The 12847-nt window shown below is 45.8% G+C and overlaps 1 protein-coding gene across 1 annotated transcript; it reads left to right on the forward strand.

Annotated features, from left to right (window-relative positions):
* The first annotated feature begins 10197 nt into the window (after positions 1–10197).
* Positions 10198–12764, forward strand: mgp (matrix Gla protein). The gene is made up of 5 exons (XM_008284548.1): positions 10198–10303; positions 11546–11626; positions 11744–11773; positions 11937–12042; positions 12251–12764. The coding sequence occupies exons 2-5, from the start codon at positions 11566–11568 to the stop codon at positions 12405–12407; spliced, it is 354 nt and encodes a 117-aa protein (XP_008282770.1). The 5' UTR covers positions 10198–10303; positions 11546–11565; the 3' UTR covers positions 12408–12764.
* Positions 12765–12847: the final 83 nt, after the last annotated feature.

Below are 12847 nucleotides of genomic sequence, written 5' to 3' on the forward strand. Positions count from 1 at the left end.
GAGAAAACTGTCTACATCATGTATTCTTGCTTCAAACTAAAGAAACAGGAGGGTCCTTACAGAGTTTTAGCTCTGAGGTCTACAAGCACGGTGGTCGTGTTTTGTTCTGAAACGAGTAGATTGACTCGTTTCCACGGCATGTATTCCTCACAGTCACACAAAAAAACATATATTCTTTCATGTCTTCATGTCTCTTGGAGATGCAGCCCTTCCGACGAGGTTGTACCTTTTTTTTTCTCTGCATCTCTGTTTTTATCTAAAACAAGATGACAGCTGAGGGAAAGCGAGTCTGAGAGAAGCTGAAAGGTTGTCGGGTGCGACGGCGGGGCCCCGTGGCTCCTCGTCACTCGCTGCCACCGCCTGCCTGCATGTCACGAGTCGGCTTCAGACGACGTGTTGGTTTGCTGCTTGGCTTGTTGTGTCGGCGGCTGAACGCATGTGATTACGCCGACCGCTTTCGACAACCGCAAAGAGAGAGAGAATAGATAGAGAGCTGGGGGGGAAAGGGACGGATAAAGAGAGGGCACAAAGACGTGGGATGGAGAGGTTGGAATTGAATTGAAATAAGCAATGTGCAAACAAAAGTAAGGAATGGTTGATTAAGCAGTTTTAAGATACACAAGATACACCTGGTCACGTGTGAAACTTCCAGCTTGCAGTTTGTTTGTGGCAAATCCGTGGGAATGAATCGCGCTCACCACAACGTGACGAGGCTGTCAACGCAGGCCTTGAAATTAAAGCTCCTAAAGAAGCTATTTATACACATCCATGCATATCCATACAGTTTACAGTCATATATGCACGTTTATATACTTTATTACCAGCCGGCTTGAACTCCGGCTGTAAAGTTTAAGTTTAGAATCCCAAAAAAGTGCAACTAGAGAGTCCAAGACTCTGGAATCTGGCTTTGGATAATGAGCAGGAATACGAAGCCAAAGTAAAGGATGCAGAACAACAGCGGAGAATCTGATGGTTTTGTTTTTAAAAAAAATAAAAAATGCAGCAATGAGAGGTCAGAAAGTGAAGGATGATAAAAAATAAAAGGCCGTGTGAGTGACTGAATGAGAGGAGAAGGTGCATCAGGGTTTTTTTTTATTCGTAGTCGCAGCTCAGATTGCGGTCATGCATAACAATCACCGTCAGGATCTGGGTCCAGGACATTCCTCGCCAAGTGTTTTCATCCCGTCCTTTCATATTGTTGCCCTCGACAGCCGCGCTGTCTGCCACCGCTCCTTGCCTTGTCTGCTTGTGAATGCTGTCTGATTCGGTGGATTTATGTGGGAGTGAGATTCTTCACAGGTTAGGTGGGAGCTGGTCGCATGCCCTGCAGGTCTGTTTGTTAGAGTTGGCACCGCCGAGCAGCAGCGGGGGTCCGGAGCAAATAGCACATAAAAGGAGACGAGCTGGATGGTGCACTGATGAGAAATAGAAGCAGATTATACTGAGCTATGTGGCAGCACACACACACCCACACACTTATCCGCACTTACACACCAGCGAGGAGCAGCGTCTCCTGATTTGACCCCATTTATAAACACGCTGAAGACTTGCTTTAATAATTTAGAACGTGATTAAAATTTAACAGCTCACATGCCAAAGCCGTGCACATGCTTCTTCAATCAAGTCGTTTGAGGGGGTTATACCAAGACATGCATGAAACTAAATCTAAACACAAACACACGAGAAAAACAAAAAAGCTTGGCATGAAAGTTTATTTGTGTGCGGCTACAAATAAACCTTGTGAAACCTTCCCCTCACCAGAGATTAAACCCAACATTATGCAGGACTCGACCTGATGCTGCGCCACCGTATCAACGCAAACTATTCCCTAATTGGACTTGTGTGTACTTATGTGATCTCTCTGTAATAACAGGTCGGCTGCAGGAGCGGCAGATTACAGGAGACGACGAGAGGTGAGACGCCGCAAATCGCTCGACAGCATCCAGCCAGCTGCCTCTCCGATCTCCTGCACAGCCCGCAGATTTGTCACTGTGAATATGAAGTGTTAGATAAACAGGATTTGTCTCGGAGCGAAACCCAACCCTTTGCAGTGTTTTGAGAGGAAGACGTTCTGGATGATGAGACTATGAAAATGTTGTGAGTCATCTGCGGTTCAGGACATGAAGTCCACCTCTGTGCAGCCAGAGGATTTAGCAACACAGAGACGTTTCTGCTCAATCGTGCAGCAGCAGGAGTTGCATTATTCAAACGCTCGCCGGTGGAAAAGCTGTTCTCTGTTGTCAGCGTTGGTTACCGTCGCACACCAGTTAATGACATAATTACATTAAAGGAATGTAAGGAAAGGAGAATACCTTTATGACTGATGGGAAATGTATGCATGTGAAAATGTGAAGCCTGCTGGGGCCCATGTTTGTTTATTTTCTTGCCATGTGCACAATGTTGAGCCCTTAGTTTACATGCATGGTGGTAACGTGGACGCTTTCTGTATTAAATAACTTCACGTTAGTTCTTTTATTGATCATGTAGTGCAGCAGCATCCCCTGGGATCATAATTCACTAAATGAATATCATGCTGCGTTGATGTTAGCTAACTATTAACACCATAAAACTCATGAGTAAAATGTTTACTGAGGTTTAAAATCAAGTGAGAAGTAGGATCACAGGTAAGCTTCTCTACAATAAGGCATGTTTTAGCTACCAGAAGAGTCGCCCCCTGCTGGCAGTTAGAAAGAATGCATGTTTAGGGCGCTTTGGGTTTAGTTGCTACAAACATTTTTCATATATAGCTTATGATCCAGGCAGCTGAATTTTTAATGTGCAGCCACAGACATATATGCATCGCTGACGGCAACACATTTTTTAAAATGCAACTGCATACAGTTTAGCACAAACACCAGCTAGCAGCTTGTTAATAGCTAACGACTAGCTGGCTATGTGTTTTTTCACAATCTGCAGGCAGCAAATTAATAAAACAAACAAAAAAGTAGCTTCTGCTGTTCTACTTTTGCTTTGCTTTTCAGTTATTTAAAGCGACCGCTAGCTTAGCTCGCTACTCTTTCCAAGCACTGAATGTAAATTAAAGATGGGCGTAGACTTCAGGGAATGAGGTTTCAGGGTTACCAGACTCAGAGTTTTCACTGAACCGGCTTTGTGAAACGGACCCCAGGTCTGAAAAGTTAAACCTGCATTCTTTCTAGCAGCCAGCAGGGGGCGACTCCACCGATGGCATAAAGAAATATGATCTATGAGCTGCTTCTCACTTTATTTATTAACTCAATAAACAATTAACGAAAGAGTTTTATGATCTCAGTCGCTTCTAGAACTTTTGATTACAGCATTTTGTAACTTACGGCCCCATTTACAGTAAAATAAGCAAGAAAGGAGGGTTCGTTGTAGGACAGGGGTAACTTGTGATTGATAGGAATTCAGCCACAGTTGTCATTTTGTTTTGCACCAGGCTGTAAACATGTTTATTCCTCCTGTAGCTGGAGAACACGGGGGTCTGTCAGCTCTCCTCAGGTGGCCGTTTGAGGTATTGCAGCTCTTGGCTCTTCCACACTGGCCTCATTTTTCAGCCTTGAAGGTTGTTGCTCGGTGCAGGCATGAGAGTCGTACTGTTCTTCTCATCGCTTGAATGCATAAGTGCATTTTCCAAAAAGAAAGGAGAGCTTTTCAAGGAGAAAAACTGAAGAGAAAAAAAAACCTAACCCACACTATACAGGCCTTAAGAAGTCGGTTATGTTCCTGCAGCAAACTTATTTATTCCTTGACTTTTCTTGCCAGCGTCTTGTGTTTATGTGCACAGTGCATTAGTGCTGTGGGATTCCTGCCCTCCGTGTGAGGGCTGCACTTTCCTAAACCTAATTTCAAGTCGGTGCAATCTGGAAAATGTTTTATTAATGACTCCTCTTTGTCCTCCAAAGGGTGTTTCTTCAACATGTAGGGATGTAGAGGTGAGGTTGATAAAAACAGTGGTAAGTGTACTATTGTACTATTATTTATGTGTGTTTTGTTTGGTCATGTTGCTGAGGAGGGAAACCAAAAACCAGACTTATTGCAACGACTTCCCCAAAATAAATGCGAGCATACCAGATGCCTTAAATTTAGATTTCAAAACCTATTAATAACAGAAAAACAGACGTGAAGATGTGTGTGTGTGTGTGTGTGTGTGTGTGTGTGTGTGTGTGTGTGTGTGTCAGCGTTACGCAACTTTCATAAATCTGCATGAAGCTTTGTTGACGTCCATGTGGCGAAATTCACAGCCGCCGGACGACAGGAGCATCAGAAGGAGGACGGTCCTGAGTAATGTCTGTTCTCGGTCCAGTCTGGCCGGATCGCCGGCCGTCCCACGGGCACAGCTGACATCACGCCATGTTTTCATTCACTCTGTCTGAGTCACCCACTCCTTAATGTGTTTTCAAATAGAATGAAAAAAGGTGAATCACGGCAACGACCAACAAAAAAAACAACAAAACAAAACAGTAGGCATAAAAATAGCAGGAAAAATAGAGCAAGTTACCGGCTCGCTACGGCCAGTGGGTTTTGTTTTTAGTGTTTGTCTGTCTGCTGTGACCAGCAGAGCCACAGAGCGGCCTGAGGTACACCTGCTCGCCCACCGAGGGAAACTCAAGCCTGGCCAAACAGCTCCGTGTTGTTGCAGACATTATTTTGATAGTTTACACATTCGTGGTCATGGCTTCATTACTAAAAGCATTCCTTCATTTTTCTCCCCCTTCTGCATTAATTCTGTCAGCGTCCTGCTGCCAAATGCTCATTCTTTCCTTCCATTTATCCGTCTTCCACCCATTTCCTGCACTTCTCGCGCAGACACGTCTCCTGCTATCATATGTTCAGAGCCGACACAGTCCGATCCAGTGTTTTTCCCCCCGTTCGAGGTCACGTCTCCTCCGCCTACCTGATTTCCTTAAAATGACCTTTAATGGCTGCTATCGCCGGTTCGAGCACAGACGCACTGTGCAGGTGAGCTGAAGCAGCCCGTTCACTCCCATCCTGTTTTTCCTCCCCCCCTCTGTCTGTTTCTTATTTATCGCTTATCTGGATCTCTGGCACAGTTCACTGCCTACGAAAACATCACTCTGGCTCTCTAACATGCATTCATGAGATTTCCCCGCAGCGAGATATTTTGTTGACTGAGGGGGTGTCTGGTCAGAACAAGACATTAGCTGCGGGAAAGTACCGAGGTTAAACGAAGGTAAGGAGAGGACAATATATGAGAGGAAAATACCATAATATGACTTTAGAGGTGACTATTTGACATTTTTTTTCCATGCAATCACCCTCTCCGTGCTCCTCCTGCTTGTATCTAAGTTTAGGAGCGACGTACTTAACTCGCAAATCCCCTCCACGACTGAAAACATCTATAAAGTCTAGAAAATAAGAACAATCCCTCTGGTTCATTTGTGTTTTCCCTCCTTTGTGTTGGTGTCTGCGTGTGGAAAGTGGACATTAAGCATCAGCGCTCGTGCTCAGAGCTTCCTAATACAACCACATCACTGAACATGTCTCCAGCCGCAGCGCCAAAAACATTCAACCGCGACAACATGTGCTTTCTGTCTCTCGCCTCCATCTGTTTCCCTCCTGAACGTTCAGTTCCTCCTCTCTCTCTCTCTCTCTCTTATCTGTCGGCTGGTTTTATCTCCATCTTTATGTTTATCTGTCTGTCTGAGTCTGATTCCCGGCATAGACTGTCCTCTCATTCCGCTTTGTTTACACTTGGCCCTGACATATCTATTCACGGCGTTCTGCTGGCTCGCTCAGATGCGATGTGCTGTTACATAACTCTCGCATATACGCCGCCGTAGGAATGTCGCTCTGTGGAGCTGCTGCGTTGACTTAAACCTCGCTGGATGCTGGAGATCAAGTAGCTTCTGAAACGGTGCGATCACACAAGGTGAAGTCGGTGATTGTACGCTTTTTGAGAAGGACGATGAATCAGAGACGTTATCAGCCGGAGACTCAACACCTTAAGAATCCTGAATCCTCTGCTAGGATTCAGTATCACTATAGACGGTGCTTGGATGATATCTGTCCCGACCAGTCCCCTAAAAACCAATCATCTGCTTCGTAATGGCGGAAGCAGAAAGGTCTGTGAAGATTCATCCAGGTCATGGTTCTTCTCGTAGTTTAATCAACTGGACTTGCTTGAGTTCCTTGAAGATGTTCCACCTCTCATCCAAGAGGCTTCATCAGCTCTGACTGAGTAGTTGAGAAGGATCAACAAACCCCCAACTGAAACTGAAACTCAGGTGTTAATGGCTCCTTAAGGATATCAGTATCTGGAACTCCCAAATAGTCAGTCAGACCTGATGAAGCCTCTTGGACGAAACGTTTTCAAGGAACTCAAGCAAGTCCAGTTGATTAAACTACGAGAATGACAATGACCTGGAGGACTGAGAGACATCTAGGCATTGAATCTTCAAGGACAAAGGACACTTATTTGAAGACAGTAATGCACAGATTTTTGGCCTTCAGGGAGGACAGATGGTTTGAGAGAGGAGTGAAAGAAGCCATCTAACTGGAAAGACCATCCCTCAACAGAGGTGGAGGTCTGAGGCATCACCTCTCTCCCCAGGAAGATGAACCCACATCCACACCTAGCCACAAAAGACCCTAACGAACCCCATTGTGACAGGGGGAGCACTAACGACTCACATAACTAGGGGGAGGAGCAACAAACTCAGGTGTTAATGGCTCCTTAAGGATATCTGGAACTCCCAACTAGTCAGTCAGAGCTGATGAAGCCTCTTGGATGAGAGGTGGAACGTCTTCAAGGAGCTCAAGCAGGTCCAGTTGCTACGATTAAACTACGAGAACAGAAGCAGAAAAACCACTTGATACGCCTTATTTTGGGGTAAAGTTACCAAACTTTTAAAGTCGATTTGATCAGATTTATGAGGTGAATGCAGCTTTTATGTCCTGGTGCTTACTGAAATTGCAGTTGTGACTCTTACCTCATTAATTTACAACAACATAAAGGTATAAATGCAGCCTGCAAGTCATAGAAAGAAATGTTCTCGTCGCCCCACACCAAGGCCTCCATCTGATGGCGTCATAATCGGGTCCGCTGGGAACCGCTCACATTGGCTGGACACCGAAGAGACGGAGGATGTTCTTTCTCACTGGAGGATCTTGTTTTCAGCTGTGCATAGCAGATGGCAGACGTCACCGCTGGCATCATGTAGGGGAATGTCATGCAGACGCCAACATCGTACCGAGAGCGGAGATGGGAAGAGGCACGCCAAGGAGGAAGAGCGTGTTTAGCATGCAGTTGATTGACGGCTAAAATCCTCGTTATCCCGTCCAACAAACATCCACATGTCTCCAGAATGTGCACCTCCATTAGCAGCTGGAAACACTCCAGTCCTGCCTCCAGCCTGCAGACACGTCTCCCGTCCAACACCACGACCGACAGCGTGGTCTTGTCTCCAGAAACATTCATGGACTTTGCCAGCGTCATTCCATGAGTCGACAACCTGATTAGCTTCCTGCACGACAGATGTTGGACACACTTGACTTGTAATATCCAGCTATCGTTTCCACTATCGGCTGCTTCGTGACATTTGTTCTGTTGTTGGGACGACTTCTGCTGGAACAACAAATACTGAAGCCAAGAATAAGAGATAGGTGTGGACCATCTCCCATATTTAGATTGATGTAGGTAGGATGGTGTTACCAAGAAGATTAGCCTGTAAGGAGTTAAATCTGCAAACCAGCTAAACATCAACACCTTCCTCCAGACTCCACTTCTATTGAATGCCACGTTTTAAATTAATTTAAGCCCTTTTACTGCATTAAAGTTGAATTAACTGAATTTAAAAACCGGTTTAAAATTCATCTTGTGTGTTATGACGTTGGCCAGACTCGAGAAATCAAGTTCCACAAACTTAAGACGCGCTCTTAGTCGAATCAACAAGTCGCAGAGACAAATGTTGAGGTCACATAAAAGAACATAAGGAGCCCGTTTTCATTTGATAGAACGGATTTATAGCTGTGGTCGCCGTAGGAGCCTTTTCGTCCCCCAAGAAAATGTGTTGAATGATGAAGTCTATGGGAGTCGGAACCGAATAATCTCCATAATGGGCGGCAGTGTTTTAGTTACGAGGCGCGGAAACAAACACGGCCTATTTTAGGACGACATGGAAACACGCTATTATTTATGTTTTCTTCAGACTAAGGGTTTCTGGAGGGTTTTAAAACCGCTCGGTTTGACGAAGCAACATTTCTGTGTGATGTTTTACAGTTCAGAGATTAAAATACAACAAAACCCCCAAAGAAAATTGTGCATGTACTCAATTATTTTGCTTAGAATTTTGATTTCATTTGAACATTTTCATCATATATGTCTACTTTAGGGCATTTTCTGGAAAAAACAAAAACTTTTTGCTCCACTACATTTGTTATTTTTTTCTTATATTGCAGATTTAATTCAATAAAACAAAATACAATCATGACTCGATAATCCGACACTAAATGTAAAACCTTCTTTTATGTCGGATTGTCAAGACGGAGGTCCAGATACAAGGAGGGCTTGATGCTGGAAGGATCATTAGTTGTTCATTATTGTTCATAGTTGTTATAATAACTAGTAGGGCTGGTCCCAATAGCACTTTATGGTCTCAATTAATGATGAATATCAGAACATTGGGTGCGGTCGGGGGACACTTCCACCCCGGGGCAGCGCTCTGACGGGGTGGAAGTGTCCAGAACACACAGGCAGTACTTGGCTGCTGATGCTAGTTTAGTTAGCGCTCACACTTCTGTTTCCTCCATCGGTGGCGGCGGGGGAGTGGCAGATACGCTCCACCGTTACCATCCATGTTTACTTCCATAAACACTGAGCACGCTCGCTGCGTGTGACGTCGTCGTGTCCTCTTCTGCGCATGCGGGACACTTTTGGCTCGTATGAAGTTCACACAGCAGATCACATACAAGTCGCACTGAAGTGGAAACGTGAAGGAAGTCACAAAGAAATCCTCATTGAGCATCAAGTCCTGCAGTGTGAACGTAGCCAATCTGTGGGATTGTTCAGTCAGATAATACGCCGTCATCCTGATTGGTGACATTAAATGTCATGTCGGAGTCACAATCCAAGGCTGTCGCTATGTTAAGACTGATTTTATGGGTTCTGTTGGTTTTTCCTAAAAACCTGTCGGATAGCAGGTTTAGGATTGTTAAGGGTCGGATTGTAGAGTCACGACTGTATACTGAACCAGCTTCAACATTTTTTTTCCTTTATTTGGAACCAAAAATTTAAAACAAAAGTCAACATTTGAGCAAACTTCGAAAAGGTTTTTGGAAGATTACTTTTAGTTTTGGTACTTCAAGTGTATTTAAGTGTAATTAGCATTTAAACACATGGCTTTCAGTTGTAACTGAGTATTTCTACTCTTTAGTATCGTCAGTAGAAGATCCGAGACCTTCTTCGTTCATGTGGAGCTCTCCGGTCTTCTAACACGGTGGTCTTTGTGATGGAAAAAAACCAGCAGAGTTCATTGTCAATCGGAAACCGCAGCTTTCATTCGTGACACTTAAAGCGGCATTACCCATAAACAACCTTTTTCTTCTTTTAAACAATCGGTTTAATCAGTGTTCTCTGGTAACTCTTTACTTTAACCACCACATTAAGCCTTTATGGGCACTAAACAAACATTTATTAAATGTCTCACACTCTGACCCAGCAGCGTAAAGTCTAGTTCTGCTAATTTCACTAATAAAGCCTCTCCTGTGAGGACACGTTTCGTCTGAGCCGTGTCATTCGTTTATGGGTGCCCACCAGAGGAGTCAGTAAATCAGCCCTTGTACCTGCCAACAGGGAAGGGAATTCCAAACCCAGAGCTGCTCTACATGCTTTTCCATGCTCTCAGAGGCATGTTTGGGCCAAAGCGCCGGGCCCGTCACTGTTGTGTCTCCGTGTTCTTTTCATCTCGTGCTGCCGTGCTGTCAGACAGCAGCGAATATCATCAGGTGGCTGCTATGGAGGGCAGGTTGGACGTCCAAAGCCCCCCCCCTGTTTACCACCGGCTTGTTTTTCTCCATTCCTCTGCTCGCCGTCACCTACGCTGTGGAAGGCGTGGGAGTCGGGGAGAGAGTGAGCTAATGCCCACCACGTCTGATTAAACGGTGGAAAAGAGGGCTGATAGTATGAGGAAGGGAGGAGAAAGGGCGAGGGCTGGAGGGGAGGGAGCCAGTGGGTAGCAGTGATGGGGTGGGGGGAACGAGGGATGAGTATAAAAGCTTTGCTGTGGAGAATTAGGAAATATTCCTCGAGAGGAAATCCTCAGAGATATTTTCCAAACTCCACGCTGCGTAATTATCTCTCCCGGTGAGTACATCGTAACGAATCGGCTCTGACGGCAGGTGATGGGGTTTTTAGAATACTTGCATTTTTCTTTATTTGCTGATGCTTCTGTTGAAATGCTTCTGTCCTGGTAGAGCAGCGTTCATGTGTGCTTCATGTGTAGCCTCGGCTCGCTTCCAGCATCGTTTTCCAATGAGGTGGGCACATTCTGCCCGCAGGGGGGAACCGAGGGAACCCGCTGGGACCCCTGCTAGGCATCAGATGGGCATAAAACTCTGCAGACACTGTAGTCAGCACCTCACACACACACACACACAAGTTGTCCTTGCCAGTCTTTGCGAGTTACTCTTTGAACTTCAGGCCCGCAGGCTCGTGTTTTCTGTGCCCACTGTGAGTCTGGGTTTGACTGGAGCCAAAATATGCCTAAAGGGGCGGATGTTATGAGCACCGTGAGTGTGTGTGAGTGAGTCGTATGTGTGTGTGTGTGTGTGTGTGAGTGTGTGTGTGTGTGTGTGTGTGTGTGTGTGTGTAATGAAAGCTGCTATTGATGGTGGAGAGGACGGCTGCCGAAACAGAACCCCGTCCAAATCCCACAAACATAAGATGGGGATGAAAGCTTAACTGCAGTGCAGGCATGCAAATACGACCTCTATGTGTGTGTGTGTGTGTGTGTGTGTGTGTGTGTGTGTGTCGGGGTGTCCACACGTCTGCTGTTTGTACAGGTGTCACACACCTTCAGTCACTCTTGCGTGCCCTGTATGCACATGTGTTCACACGTGTGCATGCTGAGGCGCGTACCATCCAGAACCTGCAGCTTTATTATTATTATTATTATTATTATTATTACATTCCTTGCAAGTGTATCTGGACTGGATTAGTTGGCAGCTGGACAGCACTTCTCAGCCACAGCTATTCTGTGATTCCCGACAAGCCGAGGTCTGAACCGTGCGGTCGGTCCAGATCGGCCTTGACTTAAGTCCAGCACCGTGAAAAGGCCTTCTGACTGCTCGGCCGGGCCGGGCTTTACAAATAGAAGTCTGGTCTGTTCCATACATAAATCCTGCAGCCGGCATGTATAGGAGATATTGGCTGCGTCTGACTGCCGTTGAGAAACCACAGGCACAGATATAGCAGCTCTGAGCAGCTCTGAGCAGCTTTCAGCCGCCTGAGGTTCTGTTTACCCGCCGATTTAAAGCCAATTTCTCTCCACCCCCCTTTTCTCCCTTTTCTTTCACTGGCTGAAACACCTTCTCGTCTCCTCTGCAGGCGGATAAACGAGCCCCAGGATGAGGAGCCTCCTTCAGTTTGTGGCGCTCGGTGCAGCCGTCTGTCTGTGTGTCTGCTACGGTAACAGAACCTCACCGGACTCGCCGCTATCGCTCAGCAGTGTTCTGTTTATCATAACCTGTCATGTGTCAGACGCCCATCCATCATGATTAACCCGGTTCCATGTTTTTCCCGTAGATTCTCATGAAAGCACAGAATCCCTGGAAGGTGATTAAAAGTTGTCTCTCGTTCCTGGAAAAACATGCATGCTCTTCTAACTGCTGTGTTGCATTTAATCCTCCACTAACATCCCTCCCTGCTCCTGTTTCACCTGACTCGCTGCAGAGAAAAGGTTTTTTTTCTGGTGTCTAGTAAAGTTTTGTGGTTCCAGATTTGTTTGTGCCTCCAAACCAAGCCAACTCCTTCATCACGCCGCAGAGGGGCAACGTATACAACCCGCCCAGACGGAACGGAGCGGGCTATTACAACTTCATGAGGTGAAATGCGCCACCACAGGCGTGCACACGAAGCAGAAAGGCCTCCCACAGAAAATGCACACATGCCATACACACAGACGTCGTTAAGACGAAGCCTAATTAGGCCGTTAAACATCCACATGTGTCTGAAACCTCCTGTGAGACAAACACACGGAGGATGAACGCTGAGATGAGATTAAACCAGACCTGTCTTCTCCTTGTCGTCCAGGCCGACCAAGTCTCCAGCCGAGCGGCGCGCCGAGACCTGCGAGGACTACTCGCCCTGTCGCTTCTACGCCTACCGCCACGGCTTCCAGCAGGCCTACCAGAGATACTTCGGCGCCCGAGTTCAACCCCAAAGACCGGCCGGAGCTCTGCGATACTAAAAACCAGAATCGTCTTTATCGTCCTGTACGCAGCATATCGCAGTTTTATAATTTATGTCGTTGTTTTTGTGGTTCTCTTCTGGCTGAAGAAGAAAACACGTTTTTTAAAATAAAAACATCCAACATCACAACAAACCCGTCGTTGTACTCGTGTAGAAATTCACGGCTCGTCTTTTTTACATTTTTTATACTCTCAGGATGATTTTTATCTGCTATTATCACACCTTCTCTGCATTTAAGAGCTTTATGGAATATGCATGAATCATCTTTGTTATCCGGGCCGACGCTGTCTGTCAGTGATTATTTGCTTTGAACAAAATAAATAAATAAAGTTCCCTTTGTTGGGTTTGGTCTTAATCTTGTTTATGCCGTTTGTTCGCCACATGGGTTTCTGAGAACATCTGGGTTTGCAGTACGGGGCAGATGTTCTACTGTATTTT

Source organism: Stegastes partitus, unplaced genomic scaffold (genome assembly GCF_000690725.1).
Source record: "Stegastes partitus isolate 25-593 unplaced genomic scaffold, Stegastes_partitus-1.0.2 Scaffold363, whole genome shotgun sequence".
Lineage (NCBI taxonomy): Eukaryota > Metazoa > Chordata > Actinopteri > Pomacentridae > Stegastes > Stegastes partitus.